This window comes from Salvelinus alpinus, chromosome 8, assembly GCF_045679555.1.
Source record: "Salvelinus alpinus chromosome 8, SLU_Salpinus.1, whole genome shotgun sequence".
Taxonomy (NCBI): Eukaryota; Metazoa; Chordata; class Actinopteri; order Salmoniformes; family Salmonidae; genus Salvelinus; species Salvelinus alpinus.
Window position 1 is genome coordinate 19,956,826 of NC_092093.1, and position 20,118 is coordinate 19,976,943.

At 42.1% G+C, this 20,118-nt stretch overlaps 2 protein-coding genes across 12 annotated transcripts in view; both read right to left on the bottom strand.

Annotated features, from left to right (window-relative positions):
* Nucleotides 1-1,644: 1,644 nt before the first annotated feature.
* LOC139582677 (transcriptional repressor protein YY1-like) lies at nt 1,645-9,491 on the bottom strand. 7 transcript variants are annotated; one of them, XM_071412882.1, is made up of 6 exons: nt 8,784-9,491; nt 5,036-5,186; nt 4,663-4,722; nt 4,337-4,397; nt 2,884-3,042; nt 1,645-2,735 (listed from the first exon to the last, which is right to left on the bottom strand). In XM_071412882.1, exons 1-6 carry the CDS (start codon nt 9,310-9,312, stop codon nt 2,553-2,555), a joined length of 1,143 nt encoding a protein of 380 aa, XP_071268983.1. In that variant the 5' UTR covers nt 9,313-9,491; the 3' UTR covers nt 1,645-2,552. The 7 variants fall into 7 exon arrangements, with proteins under 7 accessions (XP_071268983.1, XP_071268981.1, XP_071268982.1 ...); XM_071412880.1 differs by having other exon boundaries at nt 4,997-5,186; XM_071412881.1 differs by having other exon boundaries at nt 5,036-5,198.
* A 1,426-nt stretch (nt 9,492-10,917) lies between these two features.
* Nucleotides 10,918-20,118, bottom strand: part of LOC139582690 (ena/VASP-like protein) — a 128,151-nt gene continuing 118,950 nt past the window's right edge. For 3 of the 5 annotated variants that reach the window (XM_071412914.1, XM_071412911.1, XM_071412913.1), the window contains exons 7-13: nt 15,490-15,596; nt 13,329-13,368; nt 13,166-13,220; nt 12,694-12,754; nt 12,404-12,464; nt 12,256-12,313; nt 10,918-11,963 (exon numbers count right to left, since the gene is read on the bottom strand). In XM_071412914.1, the coding sequence (XP_071269015.1) occupies nt 11,926-11,963; nt 12,256-12,313; nt 12,404-12,464; nt 12,694-12,754; nt 13,166-13,220; nt 13,329-13,368; nt 15,490-15,596 (420 nt within the window). In that variant the 3' untranslated portion in view covers nt 10,918-11,925. The remainder of the gene's footprint in view (nt 11,964-12,255; nt 12,314-12,403; nt 12,465-12,693; nt 12,755-13,165; nt 13,221-13,328; nt 13,369-15,489; nt 15,597-20,118) is intronic. The other 2 variants (XM_071412912.1, XM_071412916.1) reach the window with 1 other exon arrangement.

A 20,118-nucleotide genomic window follows, 5' to 3' on the forward strand; every position in this document is an offset into this window, starting at 1 on the left:
ATTTTCATTTAAGCATTGACCAGTCTATCTATACCAGTCTTTATGTCAGTGCATACAGAGGTTATAGGCGTCTGCTGCACAGATAGCCCAGGCACCCTTTTCTCAAATCAGGATCTCAAGGTCAGAACAGAAGTAGGCTACTTCCCATTCTTCTCGTCTTATCACAGACTGATTCAGAGCTGACACCAGGTGTGAGAAATTTCTGGCTAATCAGTGACATGAATCAATTAACTACCAGGGGGTAAGGAAACCAGCTGTATGGCCTACCTATGCAATATGCTGGCTCGGATTTGGCCATCACTGTCATGACAGTGGTTTCAGCACCATGGACACACGACTACAATGGAGACGCTTACCATATGGTGAAAATGTCATTGTTCATGTCCCAAAAACAGATCTAGATATGATCTAGGTAAGCCTATAATGCATCTTGCTCTCAAATAGTTTGAGGCACAGGGTATTGAATGTCACCATTTAGTATTCAACCTAAACAAAAATGATTTTTTTGTCACCTACATGTGGTGTTTTACAGGGTCAGCCATAGTAGTACGGCACCCGGGAGCAAATTGTGATGCGTTCGAAGATATATTGGGCTTTCATAATTCAATGGTAGTCGAAGTGGCGGTCTCTTTTGGTTGGGTTTAGCAGTACTAACAGAAAGCAAAGCATTAAACTGATATTGCACCCTGCAGAGAAGAGTAAACATTTCCTAAACGTGTGAAGGCTGTTTTGAAGGATTTTCTCAACTTCGCCACAGGGGGTCAGTAAAACTGGCTACGGTCAGACTCATTGCAGCATGTAGGTGGTGATCATTGATGAACAACCGACCAAGAGTTCCTGGAGGCAGGAACAACCGACCAAGAGTTCCTGGAGGCAGGAACAACCGACCAAGAGTTCCTGGAGGCAGGAACAACCGACCAAGAGTTCCTGGAGGCAGGAACAACCGACCAAGAGTTCCTGGAGGCAGGAACAACCGACCAAGAGTTCCTGGAGGCAGGAACAACCGACCAACTGATCAAGAGTTCCTGGAGGCAGGAACAACTGACCAAGAGTTCCTGGTGGCAGGAACAACCGACCAACTGATCAAGAGTTCCTGGAAGCAGGAACAACTGACCAAGAGTTCCTGGAGGCAGGAACAACCGGATGCTGAGGTACAAGGAAAAATCTGCAGCTCATGCAGAACAGCACAAAACACCTGCCTTTGGACTTTGTATTAACCAGTGGCACTGTTCCAAATCGACACCTAGCACGTACCTTCTTCCCCTGGGCACTTCATGTACATTTGAAAGGATGGCTATTTCTCTCAGGTATAGGAGAGATGTCTCAGGTATAGACAAGCAATAAGCTATTTCCCAAAGCCAAATCGACCCTTACGCCCCCATGTGCTTCTGGAGATCAGAGGATTTGACAGGTGTTAGTAATATGGCAACAGCTCCACCTTGCTCTCTAATAGGCTAGGTGAAAGTTTCACCATATTGACTAAACCAATCAAATCCTCTCACATCTCCACAAGTGCATAGGGCTTAGAGGTTGATTTGGGATTGGCCCCATGTCTCCAGTATAGGCAAGCAATAGGTATTTCACCACACGTATGAGAACACGCCACCCTCATAGCAGGCCTAGAAATTAGTGGAAAAAAACAGATTTGGGATAACCTTTTTATTGTGGGCCGTTGAAATGCATGGGTGTAAATATCAACAAAGAAAGTTCATGGTTGACGACGCCTGTACATTACATTCTAACAAAGAAACAGATGGTCACTCTGGCGATTTCATTTAATGCATTTTAGTATTAGAATAGACAGGCTCGCAGTGAATCAACGGTAGGGACATGTTTCTCAGCAAAGGTGACAATTCATCAAAAAAGAAATCAACTCATGACAAAATTAAATTGGTTAACAATTTAAAAATCACACCTCTATCACACTCTAAATAATTTCAACAGCCATACAATACAAGTATACAAGATGATTTAATGGTTGGAAGGAATACAACCAAAAGTAAAGATTAAGATGCAAACCAAAACTTTTTTCAGAAAATAGTTTGAAGCAATGTGACGGTACAGTAACTCACGTCTTGCCAGGACTATCATACGGTAAGTGGATCTAAATACGCAGGGGGAAAAAACATAATAATCTAATTGTCTTACTGAACATATCCCAAAATAAGTGTACAATATGCACACTTGTAGAAATAGAAAATTAAAATCTATGCTGAGAGTGGAAAAACAGCCTGATTGCTCCCTCTCTCATGCAGCTCCATGGCAGAAAGAATAGTCTCTGATGTTAGTCCATGAGTGCCATATTTATGGCAATAAACATGAAGCCGCTATGAAGTGAGGAGAGAGGGGGGTGGAAGGTTGGGAGGGGTTTCATCTTTCTGAAGAGTGCCACTGTGTTCTTCAGCCAACCAATAGGAGAAGGGAGAATTTAATCTCCGTATTTATCAAAAAGTATTTTTCAATCATTTCCTTCTTTCATCAAAGGAGGTTTGACGTGTGGTGTCTTTAAGATGCTGCTGTGGGGGTGGGACTTGGGGCAGGTCGGAGGGCTCTCATTGGTTGTTTTTGGCTTTGGCGTGTGTGAGAATGTGAGACTTGAGGTTGGTTGACTGGGCAAACTTCTTATTGCAGCCGTCAAAGGGGCATACGTAGGGCCGGTCTCCGGTGTGGATACGAACGTGTGTGCGCAAGTTAAAGTCCAGCGAAAACCTCTTCCCACAGCCCTCAAAGGTACACTGCACAAAGGAAGGAGAACATGGATGGACAAAAGGAGAGGTGTATTAGGATATAGGAGTCAATGGTAAATGTGTGTGCAGTTACTCTAGATGCATTTGTCTTTTTGCGTCAATCTCCTAGGAGAATTTATGCAGACCAGGTACGTACTTGGAAGGGTTTCTCCCCTGTGTGAACGAGTTGGTGACGTTTGAGTTTGGAACTCTCTACGAAGGCCTTGCCACACTCGGCACAGACGTGCACACGAGGCCCGTGGGTGTGGAGATGCTTCCTCATCGCTGAATTGTCCCTGAACATCTTTGTGCAGCCCTGAGGGAGATTTATAGAAAGTGTTGGTATACCGGATCCCATATACACAGTGTACAAAACATTAAGGACATCTGCTACAGCGACAGCTAGCTAAGTGGTTTTAAGAGCGCTGGGCCAGTAACCGAAAGGTCGGTGTAGGTGTACACCGGGCCGGCAGGGTGCAATAATCTGCCCTTGAGCAAGGCAGTTAACCCCAAACAACTGCTCACCAACTCAATAGGAAAGTATTCTTAATGCATGTCTTAATGTATGATCATGAGTCATAATACCTGATGAGAGCACATTTAGGAATACCAACATTTGGCATTTTCTTAAATGACACTAAAATAAAGTGCAATATCTGTGTGAAATTAATATGTAAACATGGCTCACATTGTGTAGGCATATGCTAGAATGTTTTCTTGCAAAGAAAAACATATGTACTTCTCATTTCCCACTCTGGGTTAATGTGATGGGCTGTCACTTAATAAGTAACTCTCTGTAGCCCTGGAGGTCCATCCATCTGTAGTAAGCGCAACAGTTCACTGACAACTTCAGCTTGCTTAGATAGAGTTAGAATGGGTACGAGAGGGCGAAGTTTGTAACGTGGTCTGAGCACTTTCACGAGGTGCTCAAACCCCCGATTCTTCTCACCCACTGAGAATGTGCGCATATCTGCGGCTGTAAACATACCCATCGCTCTTGTAATTTCTTTGGCCCGGTCAGAATCAGCTGTGAAGAGCAGCTTGAATGCAGAGGAGAGACTAAGCTGCGTTTTTTTGTGTGTGTTTCCATCTTCCATTGGTAAGAATACTGCGTTGATGTCGGCATAAATGTGTCAACATGTTTGAGGTGTTGGTAGCTGCATAGGCTATTCTCGTTGAGCAGTAACAGACATGCTCTCGGTCCATCGCCGTTGTAAGCTACTGAGAAGACAAAATGTTCCCAAACTGGAGATATACGCGATGGAGAATCCTCCTGGTTTGTCAGCCCCACCACTCACCATCGTACAGAAGTAGTTGCCGGCTGCGCCGCACAAAAGGACAGTTTGAAATGCGCCAATTAAGATTTTAATAACATGCGCATATGCTCTAGTTGTTGTAACAGAATAACCTGAAATGTTTTCAGCTCAGGTTTACACGAGGGGCATACAACACAGCGTAGGCATAGCCCACAGTCCGAGTGGTTGCATTTATTATATATTCATTTGGGCTCACAATGCGGACAGAACAGAGGTCCCCGAACCGTTGGAGAATACATGTACCTTAACACCCCTACTGGGCAGGAAAGAAACCGTTGGAAACAGACTACTTACTTTATGAGGGCAGGCTATCGTCCTGGGCGCGTCGTCTTCTTTTACCTTCCTCGGCTTCATCCTGAGAAAACATTGGATATGAAGTTAACTTTCAGCCTATTGCATTCACAGGGAACAGGACTCAAATCATGTTGTCCATATACAAAATGTAATTAACCATGTTCAATTCCTAACCAGTGAATATAAACCAGCACCCATGCAAGTGTTCCAGTATGGCTGACAACAGCCGGTTTCGTCCTTTCACTGTGTTAAAGTGCTCTGTGTCAGTGTGTGTTGAGGGTGTTCAGAGATATAAAGGCTCTTGTAGAATGGACTCTAGAACTTACCACACAGAGTTCTGACCATAGGGACCAGCAGAGTCACTGAAGGAACTAAGAACACAGCATCTGAACGGGACAGTCAGAAATATCCGGGCTCAACACTCCCTTTAGGAAGGAGATCGGGCTATATACCTCTGACATCTACTACAGAAAAGCTGCCTCATCAGGTGCTGCCTTCCAAGACAGGCAGGCAACATGGAGAATCACAAATCCTGGCATCTTGCTAAACACCAATTTACAAGGTGAGCTACAAGAGAGCATAGGTGTAAATTATTTGTGTGTTAAGAGTTTAGGCCAAACAATAGTTTTTTTTATTTGAGGGTGTGTTCGCTGTACATACCCTTGATGGACAGGTGAGTTTAGGCAGATAGACACTGACCTGGCAAACTCTGCCAGCTGTTTTGGGTCTGACAGGTCGATGCCAGGTATCCCTCCAGGGGGCAGCTTCTTCCCCGTCATGTATTCAGAGTAGTCCGGAGGGGAATTCTCCCCAATGATCTGTTCTTCAACAACTGACTCATGGTCAATGTCTTTTTTGTCATCTAGGATACAATGCAGGGACTTAACCGAAAATAGCCATACAAGACCGGGGTAAATCATTGCAGTTTGCCCACGCGCCAGCAGATGGCGATATTGAGTTTCATTTGTATTTATTATGGATCCCAATTACTCTTTCTGGGGCGCAGAAAAATTAAGGCAGTTATAACATTTTAAAAACATTACTTCCACAACACATTAATAAGTGTGTGCTGTCAGGCCCCTACTTTACTACCACATATACACAACACAAAATCCAAGTGTACGTGTGTATGTTATCGTGTTTGTAGGCACGTGTCTGTGCCTATGTTTGTGTTGCTTCACTGTTCCATAAGGTGTATTTTATCTGGGGGGTTTTAATCAAATTTTACTGCTTGCATGAGTTACTTGATGTGGAATAGAGTTCCATGTAGTCATGGCTCTATGTAGTACTGTGCGCCTCCCAAAGTCTGTTCTGGACTGTGAAGAGACCTCTGGTGGCATGTTTTGTGGCCAGTAGTTCAAACAGACAGCTCAGTCCATTCAACATGTCAATACTGCTCACAAATACAAGTTGTGATGAAGTCAATCTCTCCTACACTGAGCCAGGAAAAATTGACATGCATAATGTTAGCTCTCAGTGAACATCCAAGGAACAGCCATTGCTGCCCTGCTGAGCCTAAAGTCCCTCTGTGGCACCTGACCACAAGACTGTGCGACAAAACTAGGGCCTACCTTGATACACTCGTATCCCCCGTGGACCGGTTCGTATGTAAAACATTCTCCATTCAGGCTGCAAATGCATCACTTTCCTCCTTAACTATACATTTTTTTATTGAACCTTTAACTAGGCAAGTCAGTTAAGAACAAATTCTTATTTACAATGACGGCCTAGGAACAGTGGGTTAACTGCCTTGTTCAGGAACAGAACGGCAGATTTGACCTTGTCAGCCCAGGGATTCGATCTAGCAACCTTTTGGTTACTGGCCCAACGCTCTAACCACTAGGCTACCTGCCGCCCCTATTTAAATGACGAGAAGGTAAAAATATGCATACTTTCTTTATTAAAACACGACTTTCACCACCATGCTAGTGGCTAATGCCTAGAAATGCTAGACCAAGATGTTGCGTATCAGATTTCATCTCGTTTAAAGCAGGGCCCGACATCAGGAAGGAGCATTAGTCAATCTAGCATGGCGGCCTGGTCTCAGACTAGACGTAACATAGTAAATGTAAATCCGGGACACTCAAATTAGTATTATATGTTCCTTTTGGTATGGTTACATAAAACAGATTGTTACTTAAAGTAAATATTCACCCATTTTGATTATATATTTTTCTGCATCTGAGCAATGTTCTATTGATTCCCTGGGTCATTTATTGCTATTGCCGTTCAAGCAGGCATACATTTGGCCGGAATGACATACTGTAGCATTTCGATAAAGCCGCTCCCACTACACTGGAACTTAATAGCAATACAACTTTTAGATCGCAATAACATCTATCATACATCAGATTTCAAAACTGGACGATGTCATAACACAGGAGGTCATCTTCTCTCGAATGAGCCATTGATCATATTTTTTGCTATATTCCTACATAGAGAAAAATGGAATTTAGCAGAGGGTCTAACACATTTCTCCTACTTGTCTGCTCCTTCAGTCCAGGGTGCATTGCATGGTGCTGTTGCGAATGTCAGACTACACTCAGACACATTGACTGGCCAGTTGAACATGGTTAGACTGTAGACCCCTAAATTGATATTGCCATTTGTTTAAGCGATTTTACAGCTAACTAGCTACTTCACATGCTGATATTGACTATGGTATTGTGTGTAGCTATGTTTGCTAGCTACCTACCTAGCCAGCTCAGAGAGAGCATTGCATTGTGGGTTTTGCAGTCGACTTGAGCTGCAACAGATTTTGACAATGATTTTCACATGTTGCTACCAACCTTATTACAAACAAAATGAAACACATGTTCACAAAAAATTAGCTGTTTTGGGTGGATTTTTAATACACCCAACCAACCACCCTACTAAAGATGAGATTTGAACTCGCAAACTTTGGGTTGCTAGACATTCACGTTATACACCCACCCAACTATGTTAGCTAACCTTAACCAATAGCCTAACTAATGTTAGCCAACTTGATAATGCTAGCCATCTAGCTAGAATTCATATAATACATGTTCCAAATTGTAAACATATTGTACGTTTTGCATATTCATAACAATTTGTTTCTAATTCGTAATATATTATACAAATTGTAATTTGTAACATAGCATACGAAAATGGGTGATGTACATACACAAGTTACTCCATTTTGTACTATATGTTACGTTTCATATGGTATGTATTGTCTTGGACACCAGCATGATGGTGGAAAATGGTGTTTCATAAAGAAAGTACACATTTTCCCAGTTTTTTCCCTCCTTACCATTAACTATAGTTAAGGAGGAAATGAACGCGTTTGCAGCCTGAATGGAGAATGTTTTAGGTACGAACCGGTCCACGGGGATATGAGTGTATTGCCGGCTGCATACAATGCGTTTGGACGGTAAGGTGAAACGACTCAATATCGCCACCTGGCGGCCTTTAGGCTACTACGCTGTTAGAAAACAGCAATACAAAAAACAACACTGCAGCAATATTTCTAGACATTGTAGCTAGCAGTATAGCTTTGTTTTTACAAAACAGTGAAATACAATGTATACAATCATTGATTCTGATTAAAATAACTAATATGAACATGCATCACCTTGATCCCCCTGCACAGTTTATCTGCTAACATTGTTTCTCGCTCTGCTGCTAGTTGCATTTTGGTAGCCACACGCCAGGATTATGGGTTTACTAGTTAGCCTAGCACGCGAACGGAGAATGTTTATCAATCATGCTGAATCCAAATGCGGTTAAACGGTGCTTGTACAATGCCAGCTGTGTAGGGTCGTAGTTTTTAGGAACGTTAACTAGCTTGTGTTGCTAGCCAGCTACTATACTTGATTGAGAACTCGCTAGCTGTCGCGTGTAAAAAAAGTTAACGTTAGCTGGCTATGCAGAAGAAAAGCATCAATGGGCTAAAAATAACTTTTTTGGGACAATATATTTGGCCAGCCGTTTAAATCTAACAAAACTAAGTTACAGGGTTACTGACCCAGATATTGTAATCACGGCTGATGTAGTTACTTATTCCGCAAAGTTGACGTAAGGCACCTAACTAGCTAGTTACGCCGTCGGGGCCTACTCTTTGGAGCCAGCAGCGCGCTTGCACCCCTGACCGCCGCCATCTTCGCCCGGCCGCCCTATCGCCATTTTTTCGGGCCGCCATACTGGTTCTCGGGGAACATGGCGGCGCCCAGCAACATCTAAAAACATGGCCTCCAAAACAAAAACATTTCAATCTAACCGACACACATTTCTGCACATTCTAAAAGTGATCCCGAAAGTGGCTTGGCGACCTACGAGGGAATAGACTGGTGCAAAACGTCTACGCCCTGCAACAGGGCCTCTTGGCAAGAATCTTGCACAAGTTAACTACCAAGCACGAACAATGCGGGGAGAGATACACAGATAACGTTAGCTACAGTAACATTAGATAGAACCGACGACTTACCCGAAGCCCACATTGTAACAGAGAATTCCCCCTCCATAGTCTTTATTTGCACCTGCTTCTGTTCCCATTTTCTACTGCTTGGTTCTACAGCACCCAAATAGCTCTTTTGGCCAGCTTTTTTGCCACTGCCGCCTACCCCTCTCTTCATCCGACCCACCGAGTTTTTCCCGGCTACAGTCACCAGAGTCTGTTCGATGTACTCGTCTTCCACCCCGGGTGCTGGGACGGGGATGAGGATTTGATCCTCGTAACCCCCGTCCGCAAGCATATCCGAATCATCCCCGCCAACAACTTCCTCTCTTGTCTGCACTAGGATCACTTCTTGATGATGGTGGTGGTTGATCGAATTCGGGTCGTCTGATACCAGCTGCTGAAGTGCTATCATCGGCTGGTCGTCGTCTCCCCCGATCACTGTAGTTTCGATAGTCTCTACCGGTATCGTTTCCACCTCTATCTCGTGCAACTCCACTAGTTCGGCCGGCATCTCCGAGCCGTCCGCCTCAATATAAAGCGTATCGCCGGATGCCATGTTGAACTCTACCAGCTTACTTCTCACGCAGCCTGTGCTGTGCTCGTTTGCCCCACAAACACCCCCTGCCCCTGTTCTCCCTCTTCGATTATCAATTATATTGACAAGATAGTCGAGTGACCGCTCTAACGATTAAAATACATGTCCTCAAAGATGGGAGGAGGCAAGATCAGGTGGGACCATTCTAGCCAATGAGAGGGCATATGCGCGTGTGAAAACTCCAATTTAAGGTAGTTTTTTTCAGAGTTGCCTAAATTCCATTTGCTTCCACTAATACCAGTGCATTCGTAACAACCTAACCATTGCGGAACTTATAGTCGAACAAATAAGCCTCACGTTGCAAATAAGCAATTCATTTTTTGTTGTTGACTAAATTCGACACTCTCTTGACCTCCATTCAAAAATGCCTAATTTCGTTGTTTTATTTTTGTGTACAGATTTTTGAGTAAACCCTGTCGCTTCGCCTTTTCCTCTCGGATAACACAAATAACTCTGTCCCAAGCCACCAATTCCTACACCACAAACATCACAAACACCCATGGGGGGTCTGGTGAGGATGCTTAGACCTAAAGTTGCATTCCTTTTGATCATGTAGGGTGAATATTTTTTTGCTTGCTTAAACATTAATAAGGCCCACAATGACATTGGCCAACTCACTGCTAAGCACAATGCACCATAAGACATTTATATGTTTTTTTTTTTTTAACGCAGAAAACGACTATCACATAGGATACCTACTGGCATTAGCCCCATCTAGTCCATTGGATGTATTTCATAGTTTCATAGGCTCGTTGAATGTTTCATATTACACTACACATCAACAGGGAATATGGATGGATATATTGCAATTGTTTTTTGTTTCTTGGGTTTTCTACAAATATATGTTTTCTGTAAACATACTCTATATGGGCTTTCTCGAGTGGCGCAGCGGTCTAAGGCACTGCATCTCAGTACTAAAGGTGTCACTACAGACCCTGGTTCGATTCCAGGCTGTATCACAACTGGCCGTGATTGGGAGTCCCCCAATTGGCCCAGCGTCGTTAGGGTTTGGCTGGGGTAGGCGCAGTCATTGTAATAAGAATTTGTTCTTAACTGACTTGTCTAGTAAAATATATTTGGTCTTTTGGCGTTCTCCTAATCTGACCTCCAGGTGTCAGTATACTCAAGGGGACAAAATACCTCTCAATCTAGATAGTTGTGTAACACCTCTTGTGATGCAGTCATGTATCTGCATTACATGTGCTGTATACTGACTGCATGAGTTTATTAATATCAGGAGGTTGCAAAGCCATGTTACGGAAAAGTCAGATAGAAGTGTATGGAGAAGTACAGATGGGGTTCTCTGTCATGTAGGGAATCATTCATCCCTATACTTAACAATTCTCTAAATTGATCCCCAATGAATACGTCAAAGGATAGTGTTATGTGTTGTTAGAAAGTATGACTAAAACAGAGATATGTTAAAAGGAACAGATAGGCCAAATGATGTTCATAGTGGCCCATAGTGTAGGAATACACAGTCTGACTAGGTGAATGCTTGTGAATAAACACTAAATCAAAGCAGCTAATCAAGCACAACTCAGAAAACAGACACAACTCTCACAATCAAAGAGGTCACTTCATTTTTCCAAGACATTGTTCAGTTTTATTTGAAATCATTTTAGTGAATATATACTATATATATATATATAGGCCAAATTACATTTTTTTTTACCAGGAAGCACTTGGTCATAAAAGGAAATAATAAAACAAACAATACTTCACCATATCGTTGCAGCCAATAAACATTTTATTAACAACATGATCACAAATACTCTGGTGTATTATTATTTTTTTGTTCATAAGATTGCAATATCCAAAGAGCAATAGTTTATATACCACCCTCCCTTTCAGGTTCAAGACCTGTTTTAAAAAATCTTTCAGTCAGTGATTACACACACACAATTGTGTTTGGCGAAAAAGGATACAAAACTCTTTAAAAATGTTGAGGTCAGATCATGAGAAATAAATCCATATGTGCTTATAATTGTATTTTAAAACAAAATCAAAAGAGAAAAAAATTACAATATAAAATATAAAAGGCTGACATAAAATGATTATCATCAGTGTCATTATAATTATAATTTTGTTACTATTGTCGTCACTAAAACTACTACTACTTATATTCACACCATTACATCTACAATAATACAAATAATAGTCATATTAATGACAATGATAGTAATAATAATGCCAAACAAACATTTTTTAAATAAAAACTCCTAGAAAACCAAGATGTTACTTAATTGAATTTCATAATTGTTTCCTTTAAGATGGGAAACAGAACAGTAAACATTGGTTACCGATGGACAGATAGAGAGAAAAAGAGAGAAAAACGAGACCAGAGAAAGTGAAAAAATCAGTGCGAGAGTTTCCTCCATCCATCCCATTCTTCCAAACGTAACGTAAACAAACTGTTCCTGTAGTGTTACAGCAACATTGTCACGTTGCTTTAACATCACAGCAATGTAGAATAAATAAATGGTTGTAGTTCGGGCCTCGATCTTCTCCCTGTCTCCTCAGACACAGCAGTGGTTGCCGTGGGGACAATGGTTCCAAAAGGTACATGAAAGATTATGTTGTGCTGATTCTGCTCAGTTCTTGTCTAATGACTGGAAGAGAGAGGAGACACAACAGGAGTGTTACAAGTCTTGTCATGGAGAGAAGATGTGTTGTCCTGTCAGAGACCAACTCTAGTATATCAGCAGTATTACTTTCAGTTTCTATGTCTCTGGCGCCGTCTGGAGGAAAACATGTCTCACTTCCAATAACAACCTCATTTGGTCAGTTCCAAACATAAGTGCAGTAAACTACATACTACAGAGGTATTAGCCACAGACAGTACATTTCCTATCGAGACATTCTTTGGATGAAGTGAATGAGGAACTCAGAGAGATAACGCACCATCAATGATCTCATCCTTCACCTTGTGTAATTCACGAACAACTTCTTCCAAGATTTCCTGTTCCAAGTACAAAAGTTAATCATAACAGGTATATGTTTTCATATTCACAAAGTGTATGTGCCAATAATTTACTTCAGGGCTCCTTACCTGCTTCATTCTGTCAAAGTCTAAGGCATCTGTGTCGCTGCTACTCCCCACAGGTCGTACCCTACAGAAACCAAGGAAAACACTCTCACACAACATAGTATCTCAATATATTTATTTTACAAATGAGAGTAAGCATGCAATATAAAATTATAAGTGCACAAATAAGGCATTAAGTGTACAGAGGGAAATGTGTACAGTCCTTTACAGAGTTAACCAGCCAATCCCTTGATTACATAACCTAATTTTAAGACCTAAGTTGGCAGACTAACTTAGTCCGTCAAGTTTCTCACCTTGATACCAGTGATGACCTCTCTGCAGAGTTGGCTCTGTCCCATGGCTTCTTCACGCCATCTGAGAGGGGAAGGAGAAGAGAAGACAGGGGTCAGGGTAGGAAAAACATTACCTCAACATGTCAATTTTATAGTGTGTGTGTATATATGTATATATATTGTGTTGTTCTTGTGTACAATAAATTGTGGTGTATTTGTGTTGTATACGTCTGAAACCCTGCCTCTTCAAGGAGGATCTTAAATAAACCTCCGGCACCAAAAATACACTTGTCTTTTCCTACTAGCACTGACTCTGCTGATAACTACTTTATTGAGGGAAAATGTGCCTGTTATGACTGTGATATGTGGTTGTCTCATCTAGCTATCTTAAGATGAATGCACTAATTGTAAGTCGCGTCTGCTATAAGAGCATCTGCTAAATTACAAGAATTTAAATGTATATATATATATAAACTGTGTGTGACTGGAGTACCCGTGGCGTTCTGTCCACCCTTGATGCCGGGGGAAGGGGACCTATTGGGGTCATCCTGCAAAACAACAGGAAAAATATATTGACGTCAACTAAGGAGAAGTGAGTCATAAATGTAATGATAAAAGAGTCATAAGTCACTGTAACATCAGTTAGCATCACTCACGATTTGGTTGTCCTCAGGCTTCTCTGATGCTGCTTTCCTTCTGGGGGCAAGAAGAAGCCTCAAGTCAGAGCCTCATTCAGTTTGATATCAAAGTTGTACATTCAATATGTCTGACGGTCCCCTCCCCATATGACTAGACATTATTTTGAATAGAAATGTCTGTTGTTCTAACTAGAAGGCTACGTTTCTGTGCGACCTGCAGGTCCAGATTGAGATCATTGCGGTCAGTCGGCATTTTTCGTGCTGCGGTTGGGAGCGGGCGGTCAGAGAGGCAACTTTGGGATGAAAATCTTTTTGTTGTCCCGCAGATGATTTGGAAACGCTCGTCTTTCTGCTTTGAATACGTTAGCATATTTATTGTATTAAAAGCACATATTTGTTGCATTATTCACATACTCAGAATTCGCTGCTTCAAGTTAAGTAGCCTACCTCTCCTTTCCTAGTTGGGCATGCAAGATCAAGTGCACCTAGTATACACTACCGGTCAAAAGTTTTAGAACACCTACTCATTCAAGGGTTTTTCTTTATTTTTACTATTTTCTACATTGTAGAATAATAGTGAAGACATCAACACTTTGAACTAACACATATGGAATCATGTAGTAACCAAAAAAGTGTTAAACAAATCAAAATCTATCTTATATTTGAGATTCTTCAAATAGCCACTCTTTGCCTTGATGACAGCTTTGCACACTCTTGGCATTCTCTCAACCAGCTTCATGGGGTAGTCACCTGGAATGCATTCCACGACCTATATACTAGGCGGTGACAGATAAAAGGTCCAGAAAAGATTCCAGTCACCCAAGTCACAGACTGTTCTCTCTGCTATCGCACGGCAAGCGGTACCGGAGCGCCAAGTCTATGTCCAAAAGGCTCCTTAACAGCTTCTACCTCCAAGCTATAACACTGTTGAACAATTAATCAAATGGCCACCCGGACTATTTACATTGACACCCCCCCCCCATTTGTTTTTACACTGCTGCTACTCACTGTTTATTATCTATGCATAGTCACTTTACCCCTACCTACAGTACATGTACAAATTACCTCAACTAACCTGTACCCCCACACATTGACTCGATACCGGTACCCCCTGTATATAGCCTCATTATAGTTATTTTATTGTGTTACTTTACATTTTTTACTTTAGTTTATTTAGTATATATTTTCTTAACTCTATTACTTGAACTGCATTGTTGGTTAAGGGCTTGTAAATAAGCATTTTATGGTAAGGTGAGCACCTGTTGTATTCGGCGCATGTGACAAATAACATTTGATTTGATTTGAGTAGGCTATAAATATAGCCAGTGCACGGGCGGAGAAGCACGGGGAAGTTATCTTTCCAAGGAAATATACTTCATAAATATGATTAGGCAATAGTGTACTATATTGCCTTGAAATAAATATTGATCATTCATATTTGTCAGTTTGAAAATCGTCCCACTCCTAAAAGGTAGGGTATAAAATGTAGCTAATTGTAAAGTGCAAGTCTCTCCAACTCTGCTCTCTTCAAACTATGTCTACCCTATTAGCTGATATAGCCCAGTAATACAGATAGCCTGATTTAACGGACTATGTGAGAATCTCTGTTAATTTAATATATTTCTTAGGTTATTTTTCCGCATTTTGATATTCCCTATAGGGCCTAAAATCGCTGCGACCATGGCTACCAAGTGAGCTGCGTCACATACGCCTAAAATAACATTGCAGGACCGCAGGTGGGTTCGGGACCAGTTCTTGCGGTAGTGGGTAGGAGCCGGACAGAAAGCCACTGGGTGTGGGAGGGTGCCGCATGAAAAGCTGCGGGTGCGGGTGGGAGCGGGATTAATAAATTAGTCCCGCACAGACTTGTAGTTCTAACTCTATGCTCTGAATAGGAATGCCTGCTCTAGTGTTTCTAACTCTATGCTCTGAATAGGAATGCCTGCTCTAGTGTTTCTAACTCTATGCTCTGAATAGGAATGCCTGCTCTAGTGTTTCTAACTCTATGCTCTGAATAGGAATGCCTGCTCTAGTGTTTCTAACTCTATGCTCTGAATAGGAATGCCTGCTCTAGTGTTTCTAACTCTATGCTCTGAATAGGAATGCCTGCTCTAGTGTTTCTAACTCTATGCTCTGAATAGGAATGCCTGCTCTAGTGTTTCTAACTCTATGCTCTGACCTCCGCGCCAGCAGAGCGTTCATCTCCTCCATCAGTCCTCCGCTGCCACCACTTGTCCGGTTGGCTTCGTTTTTGGTCCCCGATCCTGAAGAGTTAGAGTCCTCAGGCTGGAGAGAGAAGAGCGAGACACACACAGTATCTTAAGAGAAGATAGGACAGAGAGTGTTATGTAACCTAGTTGTAAGGGGGAAAGGAAAGGGAAAGGGGGATACCTAGTCAGTTGTACAACTGAATGCATTCAACTGAAATGTGTCTTCCGCATTTAACCCAACCCCTCTGGAGCACCAGTTAATGGTCTAAAGGGGCTTCCTTAACCTATTTCATCTCCACTGATATGAAAGAGCTGGGCTTGGTGAACATTGTGCTTTCACCTATCCTATGTTGAGATCAGTGCAGATGAAGGAAAGAAGAGGAGGAGATAAGGTGACTTTAGACCAGTGGTCACCAACCTTTTCTGAGTCAAGATCACTGTCACAGTCAAAAAGCAAGCTGAGATTTACCGCTCACAACTTAACATTAACCTAATAAAAATGCAGTTCTGTAGGAATGAGGCTTCTGCAATAGGCCAAATATATTATCACAGCATATTGGCTCTACACAGTGCTGTGAAAAAGTATTTGCCCCTTCCTGATTTCTAATTTTCTTGCACATTTGTCACACTTAAATGTTTCAGATCATCAAACAAATTTTAATATTATACAAAGATAACTCAAGTAAACACAAAACACAGTTTTTAAGTGATAATTTTATTTATTAAGGGAAAAAAGCTATCCGAACCTTCATGGCCCTATCTGACAAAGTAATTGCCCCCACTTGTTAAATCATGAATTTACTGTTGTTAATCACATTTTTTTGGAAAGCTGAGTTCAATTTCACTAGCCACACCCAGGCCTGATTACTGCCAGACCTGTTGAAACAAGAAATCACTTAAATAGAACCTGTCTGACAAAGTGAAGTATGCCAAAAGATCTCAAAAAGCAAGACATCATGCTGTGATCCAAAGAAATTCAGGAACAGATGAGAAACAAAGTAATTGACATCTATCAGTCTGGAAAGGGTTACAAAGCCATTAAAGCTTTGGGACTCCAGAGAACCACGGTGAGAGACATTATCCACAAATGAGGAAATTTGGAACAGTGGTGAACCTTCCCAGGAGTGGCCGGCCTACCAAAATTACCCCAAGAGCGCAGCGACGACTCATCCAAGAGCTCACAAAAGAACCCACAACAACATCTAAAGAACTGCAGGCCTCACTTGCCTCAGTTAAGGTCAGTGTTCATGACTCAATCATAAGAAAGAGACTGGGCAAAAATGGCATCCATGGCAGAGTTTCAAGGCGAAAACCACTGCTGACCAAAAATAACATAAAGGCTCGTCTCACTTTTGGCAAAAAACCTCTGAATGATCCTCAAGACTTTCGGGAAAATATTCTGTGGACTGACGAGACAAAAGTTGAACTTTTTGTAAGGTGTGCGTCCCTTTACATCTGGCGTAAAAGTAACACAGCATTTCAGAAAAAGAACATTATACCAACAGTCAAATATGGTGGTGGTAGTGTGATGGTCTGGGGCTGCTTTGCTGCTTCAGGACCTGGACGACTTGCTGTGATTGATGGAACCATGAATTCTGCTCTCTACCAAAACATCCTGAAGGAGAATGTCCGGCCATCAGTTCGTGACCTCAAGTTGAAGCGCACTTGGGTTCTGCAGCAGGACAATGATCCAAAACACACCAGCAAGTCCACCTCTGAATTGCTTAAAAAAACAAAATAAAGGTTTTGGAGTGGCCTAGTCAAAGTCCGGACTTGAATCCGATTGAGATGCTGTGGCGTGACCTTAAAAAGGCGGTTCATGCTCGAAAACCCTCTAATGTGGCTGAATTAAAACAATTCTGCAAAGAAGAGTGGGCCAAAATTCCTCCACGGCGATGTGAAAGACTCAATGGCAGTTATCGCAAACACTTGATTGCAGTTGTTGCTGCTGAGGGTGGCACAACCAGTTATTAGGTTTAGGGGGCAATTACTTTTTCACATAGGGCCATGAAGGTTAGGATAGCTTTTTCCCTTAATAAATAAAATCATCACTTAAAAACGGCGTTTTGTATTTACTTGGGTTATCTTTGTGTAATATTTAAATTAGTTTGATCTGAAACATTTAAGTGTGACAAATGTGCAATACAATAAGAAATCAGGAAGTGGGCAAATACTTTTTCACAGCACTGTAAATGCTTGGCCTGCGAATATTGTTCTTCTCAGACAATATTATATTTCCAAACTCTAGCTTTGATAACAAAATAGATCAGTTTGTGTAGCATATGTGAGGCACAGCTGAGTATAAATTGAAATAATTTGCAAATAGCTTTTTTATTTTACTGGACTGATGATGCCTGCATCTGATGGTCATGGTGCTTACAAGACAACTGGGAACTCGAGAAAAAAAAAGATAAAATCATGACGTCAACTGGATGATCGTTAAAAAAAAAAAATCCCAGTCGGATCTCTTTTTTTTTTTTTCATGAGTTCCCAGTTGTCTTGAATGAACTGAAGTCTGAGATGTCCTATTTACGAGTTACCAGTTGTTTTGAACACGTCATTAGTCTCAGTGGTGAGACTGACCAGAGAGAGGGGACACTGTGTTCCACCTCATGGCAAAACTGGAGTCGCACCGCATCCGCATCTGCCTCATGTTGTTCCTATGACCAGAGAAAGTGAAGTATTCATCCATATTTAAATAGACACGACGAGCTGCTAATAATAATAGAAACGCAGGGCTATCGATATACTTGGCTACTATTTCATTGCAGCTACAGCGGGAGTGGTAGTATCAGGGGCGCAACTTTCACTGGGAATGAGGGGGACATGACCACCCCACCACACACACATTCTGAAATAGCATTTTTGCCCCCCCCAGGGGTTTCAGTGTGGACCATGCGGACGTCTCAGAGAGGTCGGGTAGGCTGTTTGGCGGTATCAGACGGCTGGATTTAGGACTCTGCGGGCACCACAGAGCGTAGGAACAGAGGCAGCTGTTGTCTGTGTGTATTGTGCTTTTTCTCCGAGTTGTAAAAGCAAGCAGAGCAGAAACTGGCTACTCCTTATTTGACTGATGTAGCTGGCAAGGTAACTGATGTTTGAGTTAACATAAAACATTTATTTATTCCTAGTGCTGAGTTAGTATTGTAACTGACATGTAACGTTAGCTAATGCATTACATGTTTCATCCCCTCTCGACTGAGGTTCTGTCTGAAGTGCATGAACTAGCTAGTTAGCTAGCTAGTAGCTACCACAGCCAGTTCAGCTCTAGCTATCTGTCAGGAAGCAGTATCTTTCAGCTGTTGTGTGTATGGAAATGCTTTGTAGACTTTGTCCCGTTTCAACAGAAGTAAATTAACTTGGCAAATTTTGCCAGTTGATGTACAGTGCATTCGGAAAGTATTCAGACCCCTTCACTTTTTCCACATTTTGTTACATTACAGCCTTAATCTAAAATGGATTTAAAAAATGATAATTTCATCAATCTACACACAATACACACAATTTTTGCAAATGTATTTAAAATAAAGAACAGAAATACCTTATTTACATAAGTATTCAGACCCTTTGCTATGATAATCGAAATTGAGCTCAGGTGCATCCTGTTTCCATTGATCATCCTTGAGATGTTTCTACAACTTGACTGGAGTCCACCTGTGGTAAATTCAATTGATTGGACATGATTTGGAAATGCACACACCTGTCTATATAAGGTCCCACAGTTGACAGTGCATGTCAGAGCAAAAATCAAGCCTTGAGGTCGAAGGAATTGTCCGTAGAGCTCCGAGGCAGCATTGTGTCAAGGCACAGATCTGGGGAAAGGTACCAAAAAATTTCTGCAGCATTGAAGGTTCCCAAGAACACAGTGGCCTCCATCATTCTAAAATGAAAGAAGTTTGGAACCACCAAGACTCTTCCAAGAGCTGGCCACCCGGCCAAACTGAGAAATCGGGGAGAACCTTCCAGAAGGACAACCATCTCTGCAGCACTCCACCAATCAGGCCTTTATGGTAGAGTGGCCAGACGGAAGCCACTCCTCAGTAAAAGGCACATGACGGATGTGGCAGGGCTTGAAACCCAGCCGCGAGCTGCCCAGTGACGCGAGCCTACCAGACGAGCTAAATGCCTTTTATGCTCGCTTCGAGGCAAGCAACACTGACGCATGCATGAGAGCACCAGCTGTTCCGGAAGACTGTGTTATCACGCTCTCCGTGGCTGATGTGAGCAAGATCTTTAAACATGTCAACATTCACAGGATGTGTACTCAAAGCATGCGCGGACCAACTGGCAAGTGTCTTCACTGACATTTTCAACCTCTCCCTGACCAAGTCTGTTTCAAACAGACCACCATAGTCCCTGTGCCCAAGAAAGCGAAGGTAACCTGCCTATATGATTACCGCCCCGTAGCACTCTCCCTCACTCTCCCTCAAATCTCTTCCTCAATGTGAGCAAGACAAAAGAGCTGATCATGGACTATAAGAAAAGGAGGGCCGAACAGGCCCCCATTAACATCAACAGGGCTGAAGTGGAGCGGGTCGAGAGATTCAAGTTCCTTGGTGTCCACATCACCAACAGACTATCATGGTCCAAACACACCA

Bases quoted from the DNA above. Each gene is read 5' to 3' on its own strand.
- LOC139582677 (XM_071412879.1), bottom strand. From the start codon at position 9,312: ATGGCATCCGGCGATACGCTTTATATTGAGGCGGACGGCTCGGAGATG. The intron at 5,199-8,783 runs GTAAGTCGTCGG...ATTGTATCCTAG, and splicing joins TGTTACAATGTGGGCTTCGG to ATGACAAAAAAGACATTGAC. The intron at 2,736-2,883 runs GTACGTACCTGG...TCCTTTGTGCAG, and splicing joins CAGGGGAGAAACCCTTCCAA to TGTACCTTTGAGGGCTGTGG.